The sequence below is a fragment of the Malus domestica genome, chromosome 04, assembly GCF_042453785.1.
Source record: "Malus domestica chromosome 04, GDT2T_hap1".
NCBI lineage: Eukaryota > Viridiplantae > Streptophyta > Magnoliopsida > Rosales > Rosaceae > Malus > Malus domestica.
In genome coordinates this window covers 4473114-4489443 of record NC_091664.1, presented here as the reverse complement: position 1 = coordinate 4489443, position 16330 = coordinate 4473114, and the positions used below count along the sequence as shown (strand labels likewise).

At 35.2% G+C, this 16330-nt stretch overlaps 2 protein-coding genes across 2 annotated transcripts; one reads left to right on the top strand and one right to left on the bottom strand.

Moving 5' to 3' along the window:
• The first annotated feature begins 5105 nt into the window (after nucleotides 1-5105).
• Nucleotides 5106-10454, top strand: LOC103432714 (endonuclease III homolog 1, chloroplastic). Its single transcript, XM_008370908.4, has 10 exons — nucleotides 5106-5295; nucleotides 5439-5551; nucleotides 6784-6847; nucleotides 7343-7470; nucleotides 7787-7853; nucleotides 8401-8492; nucleotides 8677-8814; nucleotides 8889-8993; nucleotides 9164-9247; nucleotides 9974-10454. Exons 1-10 carry the CDS (start codon nucleotides 5148-5150, stop codon nucleotides 10115-10117), a joined length of 1083 nt encoding a protein of 360 aa, XP_008369130.1. The 5' UTR covers nucleotides 5106-5147; the 3' UTR covers nucleotides 10118-10454.
• Nucleotides 10455-10935: 481 nt separating this feature from the next.
• On the bottom strand, nucleotides 10936-13839 carry LOC103432715 (protein farnesyltransferase/geranylgeranyltransferase type-1 subunit alpha). The gene is made up of 5 exons (XM_008370909.4): nucleotides 13472-13839; nucleotides 12861-12970; nucleotides 12059-12179; nucleotides 11794-11889; nucleotides 10936-11529 (listed from the first exon to the last, which is right to left on the bottom strand). Exons 1-5 carry the CDS (start codon nucleotides 13718-13720, stop codon nucleotides 11095-11097), a joined length of 1011 nt encoding a protein of 336 aa, XP_008369131.1. The 5' UTR covers nucleotides 13721-13839; the 3' UTR covers nucleotides 10936-11094.
• Between the last annotated feature and the right edge of the window lie 2491 nt (nucleotides 13840-16330).

Here is a 16330-nt window from a genome sequence, read left to right as displayed (position 1 = left end):
AACAATTATAATACTAGTGGTTGTATATTTGAAAAAATAAATTTCTAACTAATTGTATTGTAACACTTGTGTACCAAGCCATATATTCTACATACTACAAATTTATCCTAAAACCGGTAGATTGCATTAGTGATAAGTGTGCGCCACAAATTAATTACATTACTACAAACAATGTTCTAACCATCGCATCAATCCACCATTTGCAATTTACGTCCTATTGATTTAAGTAACTTTTTCCCATGTAGTAATAAACACTTGTGTTAATGCTCAAAACTTATTGGTTAATAAATTAAAGCAATAAACATTTGTGCTCATTGGTCGACAAACTATTATCGCTCAAAACTTATTGGTTAATAAATTAAAGCAATAAACATTTGTGCTCATTTAAACACTTGTGTTAATGCTCAAAACTTATTGGTTAATAAATTAAAGCAATAAACATTTGTGCTCATTGGTCGACAAACTATTATCGCTCAAAACTTACAAGTTAACAAATTAAAGTAATAAATGTGCTCCTTGGTTGGCTAGGTTTAGGAACGGTTGGCCGTTGAGCTCGGGCATGTCCTCTTATAAGCCCCTTAGGAGTTAGGCCTTATAGCAGTTCCAGTGTGTAAAGGCTCCCAATGACAATAGGCAATTCAATCCCCTTAAGTGAATAGTACTTGCCTTTACTTAATAATAGTTTTCTATTTCATCGACGCTCTTGAATTGAATAGCTTAGGAAATTCGTATTAAAATATTAGAATTTTTTATTTTATAAAATAATAAAAAATAATTTTATTTGTAATTTAGGATATGATTTTTAACCGATCTCATCACGCCACGTGTTATTATTCGAAAGTACAATTTTTTATGATAGATTTTGATAAGAATTTTATCCAATTATGTTGCTCCACGTGTTGTTACCTGTTTAGGATCGTTGACGATAGATTTCCAATAAGATTTTTAACCAATCTCGTCATGTCACGTGTTACTATCTATTTAGAATCCTTGAGGATATATTTCAATAAGATTTTTGGCGAATCACGGTGTGCCACATAACATTATCTACAACCTAATTATTTCTTCTTCTTTTTTTCTCCATCCTAATAAATCACACACCAAAATCAAAATATCTCAAAATCTCTATTCTTCTTCATGGTTTATAAATCTTGAGTTCTTACAATAACCTCTTCAAGGATCTTGTGGGAAATCGATGAGTAGCTTGAATTCAATCATTGATCAATTTGAACCTACATCATTAGCCTCTTTTTTTTTTTGCAAACAAAAAGTATATGAAAACTTTGAGAGAAAGATTGGAATGTGGTTGAAAGTATTTGAAAAATATGGAAATGTGGTATAAGATCAAAGATAATGATAAGGTATTTATTTTATTTTATTTTATTTTTTTGAATTTTTTTTTTAGATTTTTAATTAATTTTTAAATTTTTATTAACTTAATTAATATGGACTGTTGGATTACAAAATAAATTGAAATCCAACAGTCCAGATCGTGACACGTGGCCTAATGGTAGAATATCTGAATTTTTGTTTAAATAATAATTTATAGCTGAAAAACATGGACCGTTGATCTGGAAATCAAACAATCCAGATTGTGCCATGTCATCTAGCCGTTGGGGGAGGTTTGAATTTTTTATTTTTTATTTTACCGTTGGAAATCAAACAGTCCAACAATGGCTACTGAGTAGTTGCCACACGGACCCCATTGCCTGAAATGTTGTTGGAGATGTGCCCCCCACAAGCGCGTGTTGTGCATGTGCCTGACCCAAATACTATGGCTGACATCAGCCTTGCATCACTCCCCCTCAGGCGCTCAGCCCTTGAACTTGCACCTAACTTCTCTGATGGGTTCCCCCTCAGCCCAATTGGCTTGAATGGGTTGACTTCACTTTGGCAAGCAATTGGATTGGTTTTGTTGCCAATCCACATGGCTATTGCCCACAGTGGAGTTGCTTTTAGGCTTTGCATTCTCTTGTTGGGCTTCCTGGTTTCTTTTCTTGGCCGGCTCCATTGTTTTGGCTCTAAAGTGCTCAGCGTTAACAACTACGATCCAATAATATTTCTCCTCAATTATAAGTGAGAAGTCTTAATCGTAAATGACAACTTCAATACTAATTTGTTTTCCCACCCTTTAAGCTGCATTTGGGTTATAATGGATATTTTCACTCATCAATGAGGACATACTTGTGTAAAAGTGAATACCAAGGAAGTTAGAAGGCTTTATATTATAGGCCAGAAAATCATTTCTCAAGCATGAACTTGCAAAGCATGTGAATTTTTCATTCTCAAGCCCTCTATGGTATCACAACTTTGATATCATATCATGGACTGCTATTTAGAGGTGCATAAGATGTTTTCATATTGTTTTTGTTTGGATTCATAAACGTATATATAAATTTAGAATTTTCGGGTAAAAGAAAAAAACTTAGAATTTGAGACCTCTAATTCATAAGTTAAATTCCATATAAATAGGTGTCATTTCCCAATTTATATGATTGAGAGTTTAAAAATAACAAGTTCCATATTAGTAAAAAATATAATTGCATAAATAAACAAAAAGAGAGTACTTTTTACTAATAGGGAATCGGGAGTATGAATGGTCCCTGAACTTTACAATGTGTTGCACACATTATTAACGGAAAATTGAAAGTTCTTAAAATACCCCTAAATTTAACGACAAAATATTAGTGAAATGACCAATAGTTCAACACATTGTTAAGTTCGAGAACTAAAAAAACTAATATGAGAGTTCATAAACAAAACTAAATTATTGGTAACTTTTAAAGGCGATTGCTACAATTAAGCCAATTAGAAAATATCCACCATACCAAAAACTTATATCCGACGTTAACAGCATAAAAAACATAATTGTGCCCGGGAAGAACCTACACTGCGCAAATGTAACTTCCATATCCACAAGCTGAGGCTGCCTCTCTTCTTGCTTAGCAGCAGCTGCAACAGGGGGCTGCGGCAACAGCAAACTTGCTTGCTTGGACCCCCTCCGCATTGTTACCCCACAATTAAATCATTTGCCCTAAGACAGATGGAGCCAAACAGTTGAAAAATAGCACAGTACCTTGAGATACTCCTTGACATCTCCGCTTGTGGGAGATTATAATCGGTGGCAAACGACAATGCCAATACGTTCTTGTAAGCATGGAGGAACATGTACGTAGCTGCAAGGGTGGGGTATGAGACGGCCAAAGCCAGTTAAGTGACCATTGAGCGAGACACCAGAAGCAAACTTTCTCCATCAGGTCATCCTCAGTCAGATCAAGCACCTCTTGGCTGAAGACGGAAACCATTGTCATACGTACAGTCTGGACGACAAGACCGTATGAGAATGGCTTGTGCAAGGAGGGCTGCCTCAGAAGAGTTCACCTGGTCACCCTTCTTGATAAGTTCGACAGGGGTAATGATTTCGACGGTGCCCTGGTTAATCTTAGTGGGGATGTTGAGCACCTGAAATGTGAAACGTGCCAAGTCAGAACTGCTGTAAAATGTGACATGGGCATCTGCCGTGAAAGTGGTGAAATGTGCATCTACCGTACGTGAACGGATATTATCACACACCTGGAAGAAAGAGGTCTGAGATGGGTCGAGATCAATTGGAGCAACCAAACCAACACGAGCAGGGGCTCCAACCTATTCAGTTCAAACCAAAATCAAGCTAGAAATTATATATATATATATATATATATATATATGTGTGTGTGTGTGTGCGGAAAAACATATAAAAAAACAAAATTTATTGGAAAACTAACAAAAAATTATCATGAGGGATGCTTAAGCCCACAACCAAGCACGAGCAGCTGCATTATTTCAAGGCAAATATATTAGCAACAAAACCATGTAAAATAAGAAAACTCTACATAATCATCCAAGTTGAAAAAAGGTTTCCTTTTGTTAAGATATCTGTCGTAATCTATATTATCATGATTGTGCAAGCCTTTGTCAAAATCTCCAAAACCATCATTGTAGTCTTCATTGTACGATGCATCATCACTGTTATACTCTCTACTGTAACCAAAATCATCGTCGTTAGAGTATTCTTCGATGTCAGCCATGTTGCAAAACAAAATTACGGCGAATGACCTTCAAATGGACAAACCCTAAACAAGATGGCAGAAAAAAGGTGGGAACTCGATTTGTGAAGAGAAAGATGGTCAAAAGAGCATGGTTACGGAGACAAGGAAGCACAAAACGCACAATGAAATCTTGAGAAGTTGGCGTCAAAGGTGGGAACTCGATTTGAAGATGAACACGCTATCAAGAACCTGTGAAGTTGATGATAGAAAAAAATAACGAATGCAGGATGCCATGCATATAGATATCTCGTTTGAAAAATAATAATAATAATCAATAGTATAAGATAATTCCTTGAACTTAATGTATGGTCTAAGATAATCTTTAACGTTTACGGTTAAGATAATTCCTTGAACTTAATCAATAGTCTAAGATAATAATTTTTTTAATTATTTAACAATCAAGATCATTCGTTGAACTTAATCAATAGTCTAAGATAAAATACTGTATTAAAGGATACCATTCATTTTACCTGGAATTGGATTCGCTTCGGACCTTAGTATCCGGAGCCTAAAGATCAATTCATCTGGGCCGCTGATTGGTGTGTAAAAGAAATCAAAGCCATTGGTTTTGTGTGGTGGGCCAGGAAAATGAGTTAATGGGAACCGTTAGATTGAATTTGTAAGGCCCAAATGAATTGATCTCTAGGCTTCGGACATTAAGGTCCGGAACGGATCCAATTCCATTTTACCTATCACGCAGCCTTTTTAATGTCTAGTCATCGGATCAAATAAATTGAAAAAAATTAATAGATAAAAATAAATAAAAGTGTGTGAGTGAGAACTAAAAATAGGTGTATGAATAACGGTTTTTTATTTTTTTTATTTTTTAAGGTAAAATAGTGGTTCTCATTTTTTATTAGGGGTGTGCTATCCACACACCCCGTTTTTACTTCTCACACACTTCTTGTTAATTTATGTCCCTTGATCTTCTTCAATTCATCCGATCCGACGGTTGAAAACTAAAAAAGTGCCGGAGATCACACCCCTTTTTATTAAGGTATATAGGATTTTCTTCGTGGGAAGTGTGTCCTTCCAAAAATACTTTACCAAGTTAAAAAAATGCTACATGTCCGTGTGAGAAGCCCCTCCACCCTCGGCTTTGCAACCGCTCGAATCCAATTCAACAGAATGTCCAAAACGAGATTCTCTGTCAAACCCATTCAATCCAAAACAGAGATACCCACTTCCGACCCAGACCCAAACCCAGGTCACTCCTCAAACTCTCTCTCTGTCCTCCTCTATTACTTTGATTAATTTTTTTTTTAATATTAATACCATAATAATACAATGCTTGTTCCAATTTCATATGTTTTTGTTCTAATGTTGGATTTTTTTTTTTGGAAATTTCAGGCTCTGAAAACGGTTCAGCAGCAGAGCTTCGTGTTTTTTCGAGGAGAAAGAGAGTGAAAAGGACAGAAGAAGTTCAAAAATTACAGCTTGAAGCAAAACCCATTGCCCAGAAAGTGAGAATTTAATTTCAGTAATTCGAAATATGGGGTTTTTATTTTTCCCTTAATTGTTTTCTAATTAAGGAATTTATCATTTGGGGTTGTTTCAGCTTTGATATAATTTGTTGTGCAATTTGAGCTAGATTTTGTATTCGTAATTGTTCAGGTGTATATTCAAAACTGGAAAAGTTGGTATTTTTGGGATGTACATTTTCAAAATTTCCATTTTTAAGTGCATTTCTTGTGTTTGGATGTGTTTACTTTTGAATTCCAACTTCTAAGTCTAAGTATCTGCAAGTCCCTTTTCAATTGGTACTCCGGTTTGAATTTCATTCGATTTATTTGTTTCGCCCTTTTTTCATTTCAAGAGCTAACCAGTTTTACGTACTATAATCACAAGTTCATTTTAGAAAGAAATTTGGGCTTGTTTGGAAGTTCTTTTAAAAGGCTGAAAGCGCTTTTGGTGAAAATGCTTTTGGAACTAATCCTTAGTAAAATGGAAGTGAATCCTGGAAAAACACTTTATTGTTTCATGCAGGAAACACAAAACTGGTGCTTCTTTTGCAGGAAGCAATTTAAGTGCTTCTGAAACCTAAAAACATTTTCTCTAAAGCGCGTTCAGTCATTTTAAAAGTAGTTCCAAACAAGCCCTTATTTATTTGTATAATTTATTTGTTACTGAGTCTCTAACCTTCGTACCAAATCTTTCATGCTGAATTCGGTAAGACCACATGGAACTAGCAGTTACATGAATAAATACATTCCCCTCTCCAGGTTCTTTCCCTCATTTTCTCCCGCTCTCTTCGTTTACAGAAGGGTTCATTTCATTTGCATATAGCAACATTTTGTTTTGTCTGGTATTCAGATCCCAAAAAGGAAGCCTCACTTTATATTAGCAAGGTTAAACTTTTAACACTAGGATGCACTGAATTATTACCTTTTGTTACATTGAGCAGTGAAAATAATCGAGTCATTATGAAAAATAGTATGTGAATTAATGTCCATGTTACTGGGTAATGTTTACATCTTGCGTCTAGTTGGACTTTAAAAACATAGCTCCCATTTCTTACTTCCAAAAACTGATGCGCAACTCGACGAAAGCCATACCCAACTGCTGAAGGTTGAGTAGCATTTATTGCATCAGTAATGTATGCAAACTTGAAGCTCAACCATTCGTATTCGTAAAATCTTGCACAGTTTTAACAGAGGAACTATTGTATGTATTATGATCAGTTCCTTCCCTGCAGCTGGCTGTACTACCTGATATTGAAGAATTCGCATACAAAAAAGTGAATACATCTACCAATTCAAGTAAGTACATCTTTTGACAACACTTGATTAGATGTTTTCGGCTTCTTGGTGAAATGAGCTCTTGCTTGCAGATGTCAAATTGAAGAAAGTTATGAACTATGAAGTACATTCTGTTCCAGTGGATATATTATTAGAAAAAATCATTTGCGATTTGAATTTGTACCATAGCTATAAAATGTTATTGTTTTGCGAGCACTCTTCATGCATTTATCATTTTAAAATGATACATTAAGTGTTCTGCTTATCGCAGAGTGCTATTTTGTTTCTTGGACATTTCATTTCTTCTTTTGTTTGGGCTAAGACAAGACTTGTCTTGACGAAGTGTGAAAATGAATATATATATATATATATAATAGAATAGTGTTGATAGAGTTTAGACTGATGCCACCAATAAGTTTACCCTCATAAATTATCATGATTCTCCTCACAAATTGTCACGATGCCCCAATAGGTTTATCGTCAAAATATATCGTAAGCTTAAATTTTTCATTTCAGTTGACACAGGTAAACCACCTGCTAACTGGGAGAAAGTCCTTGATGGGATTCGCAAAATGAGGTCTTCTGAAGATGCACCAGTAGACAGTATGGGTTGCGAGAAAGCTGGAAGCTCTCTTCCTCCTAAGGTATCAATCCCCTCACTTCTGTAAATGCAAAGTAGAATGAAAATGGGTTTGATAGAGTTTTGAAGATTTTAAGTTGTAATCTTACTAGATTGAACTCTTTCTTTCTGGATTACGGCTTCAAATAATTTATTGAAGGCATCCATATAGTAACTCCTTGATAACCATGATCCTAACATCTAGAAATCGTCTAGAACTATAGCTTCACCTTTTTCAATTCCTAATTGTGAATATTTCAAACTTTTGCTACATGATAAAATGCCTTTATATTGTTATTCCATGAATATATGTCATGTTGTGAAAAACAAAATAAAATCAGGAACGAAGATTTGCTGTCTTGGTGTCTTCTCTCTTGTCAAGCCAAACGAAGGATCATGTTAACCATGGTAAGTTTGGGCTAGCCAGGTAATCCTTTTGTCAAGCTTGAAGGTTATTTAAAGTAGTGAGCATGTATCTGGTCTGGTCCACTGCACATAGCTGTATTACACAGACCCCCACTAACCCACCTACCCACATTGATGGATAAATGCCTAAAAAGGAACTAGTTACGAAGATAGTTCAAAAGAACTCTAGTAAGACGTTGGCCGGAAATATGGTCAAAAGATGAAAGGTGTCACATTCTTGTTAAATGGAATCAATGAGAAGAAGAAACTGATATCTTATTTCTACCATTGTTTGTTTTCACTCTGACACTTGCCCTACTAAACAGTCTGGAAAGCTTTTCCATCTTTCACTCTTACATGACAAAGTTGGCTGATAGATACTGATCTATTAAGCATAACTTAGAAGAATCTAGATGTTATGCAACTTTGTAAGATATTGGTCCCAAAAGTGTGCATGTTACTTATTTCCGATCCATAAAGTCTTCTCAGTTACTCTGCATCTTACTTACAGTTATTTTTTCTTCCACTGAACAATCTTTTTGGAATGCAGGAGCAATTCAGCGTTTACTTCAAAATGGTCTGCTCTCTGCTGATTCCATTGATAAAGCTGATGAAGCAACCATTAAAAGCTTGATTTACCCGGTATGTTATTTTCTACTCCCACTTTAAAAAATGGTGTAAAAACCTTCTCTTTGGCAAGAATTAGTCCACTATTGGGGTAAACCCAAATAATTAATACCTATTTGAAGTTAAATTTGTAGTTCTTTCAATTTGCTTAACAACTTTATGAATTTTCAACCATAGCTTTTAAATTCTGTATATGTAGGTTGGATTTTATACAAGAAAGGCTGGTAACTTAAAGAAAGTTGCAAACATTTGTCTCACGAAGTATGATGGAGATATACCTAGCTCGTTGGAGGAACTACTCTCACTTCCAGGAATAGGTCCTAAGATGGCTCATTTGGTAGAGCTGCGTTCACTTATTTAAATTAGCATATCATCTTAGGTTCTTAAAGTTTTCTGTTTTGTTGTGCTTAGGTTATGAATGTTGGTTGGAACGATGTTCAAGGTATTTGTGTAGATACTCATGTGCACCGCATTTGCAATAGGCTTGGGTGGGTGTCACGGCCAGGAAAAAAACAGGTACAATGCATCTATTATGATAGCACCATATATGGTGTACTAAAGTGGGTTCTCAACTTTAATTCATTCTCATAAACAAATTTTCCGAAAAAATTCATACTGTATTGAGTTACTGAAGTATCAACTACGATAATATGGAATTATTGGATAATCTTTATTTGCTTTGCTAGAAAACTTCAACTCCTGAGCAAACGAGAGAGGCATTGCAATTGTGGCTTCCGAAGGAAGAATGGGACCCCATAAACCCTCTTTTGGTATGCATAGCTCACTACGCTAATACCACTGATATGTTGAAACAACATTTACAAATTACTTGCACATAATACAAGTGTAGACACACGCTGACACAAGCTTGTACTTGTAGTGCAAACATGTGTTTGCATTTGGTGAACTCGTGGCATGTTGACGTTTATATTTTTAATATGCTATAAGAATCCATCCAAAGGTTAAGTTACTTGGGTAACCCTTCTCATAACCCGTCATCACACCATCTACTAGAAATGGGTTAAGAAGGGATAATTCTTGAGTCTTTGATTTGAAGTTATTGCTTCACATTTTTAAATAGTACTTATATGCAGGAAAAAAAATAATTGGTTCATATTCTTCATCATCTATAAATTTGATCTTACCATCATATTTTACTTTTCCAACGGGTGAAATTCTGGTGTAATGACATTTTATTGAATGTTCCATCTCTATCTCCACAGAAAAACGAGCTGAGTGCTGATTTCTTTTTGTCTATATATAGCCTTGTGTTTTGTTATTGCTATTGCCGCAAAGCTGCTATTAGTTAGTATTGTGATGTGTTGGTTTTGTGATGTTTTTGTAGTTTCTGAGTGTCAAGGTGATGTTGCTATTTATCCTGTTTTGTTTGCGCTTTTGCAGACTTCTGGTCCGCTCTTGTATTTTATTGTTTCTTTGCAATAAAAATTTGTTTCTTCTTCAAAAAGATAATGCATTTCTTCTATATATATGAACAGGTAGGATTTGGACAGACAATTTGCACTCCCCTCAGACCTCGTTGTGGATTGTGCAGTGTGAGCGAGTTTTGCCCATCTGCATTCAAAGAGGCTTCAAGTCCGTCATCCAAGTCAAAGAAGTCTGGTTTAAACAAGAAGCTTTGACAATTGAATGTCAGAGGGGAAACAGATCATTTCTGCTTCTGTCTGCGTTTTGTACGTATCTCAATCCCGAAGAATCTCATGGATGCTTGGATTGCCTAGGTGAAGTTGTGTCTTTTCACCCCGTACTATAGGTAAGTTGTATTGATCGGAGAGCAATTAATTCCTCTGTATTTTGTTGGAAGGGGAGTGTAAACTAGGGAAGGGTGTCAACTGGAAGTATGTTTGTGGAAGAACTTTCGGACCATTTGTATAACTCAAATCTAAGGTCAAAGTTTATATCATTTCCATATGACGAATGTTCGAACCAAATTTTATATATCCAAAATCATTTTCGGAACTGCATGTCGTTTGATCCATCACAAACAGTGTATGCAGGCATTCTAGTGCAAAATTTGAGATACAACCGCACCCCCAAAACAAAACCACTTCAAAAAACCATTTCTAAACTACGTCGGTTTGATCCTGCTAAGGGTATGTAGGAATCTAGTACCAAATTTTAGACACAACCAAAACCAAATTAAAATTGGTATTGAACACCAAAGTCCCAAACACTTATTTTAATGGGTCATTCAATCATTAAAATTGTTTGAACTACGAGGCGCTTGATTCCTCTTTGAGAATTCATAGGCAACTCGAGGCTAAAACATTATGGGCCTTCCTATTCCACTCAACTCATTGCATCTCGAGTTTAAACCCTCCCCCTTCCTCGTAGTCTAAAATATCCTTTGTAATCATGAAAAAAAACATATCAGGCATCATTTAAATTTTCATTAAGAATTTGCTATCATGTCAGTGACAATGCAAGTGTGGTACCAATCTTCCTTAATCATTTTGTTTTTATTCTTTTGTCAAAGGTTTTCTACTGTTACAACATAAATATCCATGGAAACAAACATGAAGCTGCACTCAACTTCAACTAGAACATTTAATTAATCGACGGGATGTGCCACAAAAGTCGGGTTATTCAGTCACCTCTACTATTTAGCACCTTCGCAGAGGATGCTCTTACGCCACTTCCAATAGTTAACTCTTATCGGATCAAGCTTTTCCAAGAGCGAGCAAATAGTTTTTGTCAAGTCCGATTCTGCTTCTACCAAGTTTGAGTTTCTTATAGCATCCACAGCATCTCTGAGCTCTTCGCTTGCTTGGAAACCATGGCGGATGAGATCCAAAAGTGTGCTCAAAGCAAAGATACAGTCGTTGTTGGCACTTAAAACCTTCAAGCATACCGAAGCAACTTGAGGGTCGTTTGCCCAAGACCAGTTGTCGTTTTTGTAAAGCCCTCGTAGGTATCTCCATGAACTCTCATTCTCTGGGTGTGCTACAATGGCTTTAAGAGTATAAGACACTTCAGACTCTCTCATAGCTGTTAGGCCTCCCAGGAGTGGAGATCTTGTAATGACGAAATATCTCTGTCACAGAAAAAGATACGGCGGTCAAATACACAGATCTCTCTCAACAATACTGCTTAAACTTCAAAAGCAGTTGATCAACAATATCACTGGAAAGCGGAAACATAGATCAACTGTCAGATAGTCTAACAATACATATATGTATGTGCAGTTAACCTAATGCTACACATTCAAGACTTGCATGTAACTTTATTTTCTGGAACTATGTGACTAAGAACTTAGGAACAAATGGCAGGTAAAAGAATATTCATAATCTATGCATACCTGATTCCAAGCAGAATTGTTTAAAACGTCTTCTTCAAGGAGCTCCTGACAATAGTCAAGTTCATTTTCCCACCCTCCAAGTTCCTTGAGAACCCACTGCATTGAAAACAAAAATAGATGAGAACAAATTCCCGTTTGTAAACCAAATGCAAAATACATACTAAGAGCAATAGTGCTCAAAGTGCTCATCCAAATAACAAAAATAAGTGCTTTAAAATAATCGTCTCATGCATTTAGCATACCGGAGTCAGACGAAGAAACAAACCTGCCTATGAGACCAAGCATGATAGTTTTTAGCATCACCCAAGAGTATCTTCTTTGTAAACTCAAGTTCCGCACTTGTAGCATTAGTTCCCAATATCTCAGCAACCCACCGCCTATGATGCCTGCAAGTATCAGCAATAAGATTAATGGAGTGGTACGAGAGGTACGTGTACAAAGTTAGTAAACTCATAGTCTCATAGATGTTTAGGGGAAATATTTGTTGATAGATTCATTTCATGACTGGGCTCGTTTGGAAGTGCTTTTAAAATGACTGAAAGTGCTTTTGGGAAAATGTTTTTGGATCCCAAAAACAATTTCACAAAACAAGCTTTCAGCCATTTCAAAAAATCTTCCAAACAAGCCGTAAAGCAGCTCAATCCAAGCTACAGCAATTGAGTAATTACTACTGATGTAAAATAAAGAAGGAAAATAATTACACAAACATAAAAAATTACATAGAGGCATGACGATATTCGCTGTCCAGATTCCTAGAAGATTTCATATAATTACTAGCTAATGAGCAATTGCGGTAGAAAGTTCAAATCCCTTACAAGTGACAACTTAAACTGTCCTACATCAACGTCTTTGCCAGAATTCTCTAGCCTATCGGACAGATCATGTGTATGCCAAACGGACTTTATCAAAAATCACGAAACAGAAGCGTAGTAGAACAGATCTTGAACACCATATGAGATACAAATATTGGACTCAAAACAATTATCTCAAAAAATTCATAAACAAAAACATTTAGGCCAATCGATAAGAAGTTCCGATGGAAACATATAAAGAGACTTGTAACTGACCACAACTGATAATTTTTGGAGTTAATCTGCGCAATCTGATCGGTGAAATCAAGTTCATTCTGTAAATCAGCTTTAAGGGTCTCCAGTATTAAGCGCCTGTAATGCCATATCTACAAAGTGAGGGAAAAAAAAAGGAAACAATTAGAAAGCTTCAATATTAACTTTACTGTATCTCAAATCTACCCAACTACTCAAATAGAGTTTTCTTTTTCCAGTTTCCAGATTTTCTCATCAACCAAACAAACAATAAGAAAAGGCCTGCAAGCATATAAAAGGAAAAAAGAAAAGAAAAACCCACTAAAAATACGATGTTTCAGCAACTTCTAATGAATGACAAAATACTAAAACTTTCTCAGCAACCAAACAAAGCATAAAAGTAAAAAAATCCTCCAGGGATATGAAAATAGAAAGGAAAATCACCATTCACCAGTAAATAGTTCGGGGTATTTCAAGACAGATAGTAAAAAAATGACGCTTTTAACGCCTGAATCACAAAATCCCAATTTCCCAGATTTTCTCAGCAACCAAACAGAGTAAACGAATCTCGGAAAATTCAAAATTGAAAAGCGAAAAAAAAGAGAGGGAGAGCGGGACTGAGACTAGAAACCCACAGTGTAGTTTCCTGAATTCAATCCGATGGCTTCGGTGGTGAGCTGAAGGGCGCGAGGCGATCGCTCGTCGGCCTTGAAGACGGCTCGGAAGTAGTTCATGGTCTCTGTGAACTGTTCCTTGTAGGCTATGGGGACGACCGGGTTCGGACCGTCGTCTTGCTCGACCGGAATCACGTCCGACCATTCCGGCCTACTCTTGAATGGGACCCACAGTTGTTCTTCGTCCGAGTCCATTTCTCTCTCTCTCATCAGCTTCTTCCCTTATGGGTCCTGCGTTCTGGCAAGAGAGGGTAAAAGCCGAATCGCAGGTGGCGTCTGATGTTTCTTTCCTTGTTTGTTTCTTTCACTTAGTGCTTTTAAAATAATTGGAAATGTTTTTTAAAAATTCACTTGCATTTTAAGGGTTCGTTTGAAAATATTTTTAAAATAACTGAAAGTTTTTTTAGATAAAATATTTTTGAATTCTAAAAATACTTGAAGCGCTTTCTACAAGAAACATTAGTTATGTGCTTCTTTTAGAAAATATTTTTTCATAATTTACTTGTATTTTTACTAAAAATAGGTTTCAAAAATATTTTTACCAAATGAGATTTTGAACATTTTAAAAGCACCTCTAAATGAACTCTAAGTAAAGATTTGTTTAAAAAATATTTTTATTAAAAACGCTTTCAATTATTTAAAAACACTTTTAAATGTGTAAGTTTTCCAATTTTACAAGGAAATGGGAATACTTGTTTTTTTTTGTTTTTTTTTTCCTAGTAAGCAACTTGCGACACACTTAGGATCTCTTCGCCGGTTGAATAGGTTTGAATTTCGTTATGTTTCTTTTATATTAAAAACACTATAAGATAGGGTAATGCTATTCTATGACGTTATTTTTAAGGGGTGTAGTCAAACTTGGATTTGGAATGATTTTAAAAGATTTAAAAATCCTAGTGTAATTAACCAAATGATTTTAAAGGATTTTTTAGAATTCATGCAAATTTGGATGTAGTCAATCAAGATTTTAATAGTCATTTTTAAAGTTCATCTAAATCTAGGTATATTTAAAAATTAAAGATTTTGTAGGATTTTATTAAGTTGTGGATTTTGTAGGATTTGAAAGTAAGAAATATATATAATCAAGACGAAATAAATCCTATCTCACATCTTAGGATTTCAAATCCAAGAACCTCTCCCTCTTCCTCTCACACTTTATCTTCTTCTTTCATCTCTGCAATTTTTTCTTTATCTTTGCAATTTTTCTATTTCACCTACGCAATTTTTCTACAAATCTTTTTGCAATTTTTTCCTCATGGCAGAGAATAGGAATTGGAATTGGATTGTGAAGGAAGAGGAGTAAGAGAGAGTCGCGGAAAACAAGATTAGAGGAGTATTGATAAAAAAAAAAGGGATTGGAGGAGAGAGGTTAGCTAGAACGGAAAAGATAGAAGAATAAAATGGAGAGGAAATAGGATTGGAAATGGGTGTAGCTAGAGACTTTTGAATAATTGGATTTATTTGATAATCTTGACTTTTTATTACAGCTTCATTTTATCACTATTTGATTAATTTGACGGTTAAGATTTATCACCATTTGATTTATTTGACGGTCAAGATTTAACGTTATAAAATCTATTAAAATTTGCAGAAATCTGTTATAAGAATCTTCTCAAATATTTCAAAATCCATATGAATTTTATAGAAGTCTCATAATCCTATAAAATCCATCACTTAACAAAATCTATTAAAATCCTTTCAAATCCTAAGTTAAGTACCACCCCTTAAGTTGGGAATGGCAACAAATATTATTTGACCGTGGCTATTAATTTTTTGAGTATTAGATTATTGAGGTTTTACCGTTTGTATTATTACATGGTATGTTACCAATTTTATCCTCTTCATTCGACAAAATAATAGATGACTCACTCACTCCTTCCATAACTTCAAAAATCTAGCTTCATCCTCTCCAACGTTCATTGAAGAATTAATATAAATTTTTGAGAAATGGACGACGAATACGTCATTTGGCTTCATCCATAAGAGCTTTGCCATAATGTTGAGATAAATAAACTTGTAAATCTTGAGATTATATAATACAACCGATGATTAATCTAAACTAAAAATAGATTTTAACTTTTAGCTTAAAACTTTAGTGCGTGTTCACTTATTAGCATAAATGATAAAAAGAAAAGAATCACACAGCTAAAACATAGAAGAAGTAAGAAAAAGAAATCAGATCAACTAGTCATTCATATTCGATCTGAATTCTGATATAAAGATATTCAATTACGAGTTTAAAGGAAAAACTTATACTTTTCCCGTTCCTAATCCTAATCGTCAAGTAAACATGTCCTTAGATTGAACCACTTGTTCAATGATATGATACTATGCCTAGGACTGGCATTTTGGACCCAACCTGTTAACCCGATCCGATCCAACCCGTTAATATTTGTATTTGGGTAGATGCTTAATGGGTCGGTTCGTTAACGGGTGAACCCGTTAACAACCGGTTAAATAACGGGTCACTTTGGGTCAACCCGTTAGACCCTTTAGCACCCGTTAGTTGATGCTATTTTAGTAATTTTAGTAAAATCTTAATGACAAAAAATAAACTTTATGCAAAAAATAAAAATAAAAATAATTGTTAACGGGTGAAACGGGTGACCCGTTAGCTTAACGGGTCGGGTTCGGATGACCCGTTAACTTAACGGGTTGGGTTCGAATGATCCGTTAACTTAACGGGTCGGATTCAACCCGATCCAAACCCAATAAATCCGACCCGTTTACAGGTCTAACTATGCCAAGTTGGGAATAGTCAGCAAAGTGAGGGTGAAAATATATATTAATTAATTAAATACTTATTTTTTGGTTAGGAAT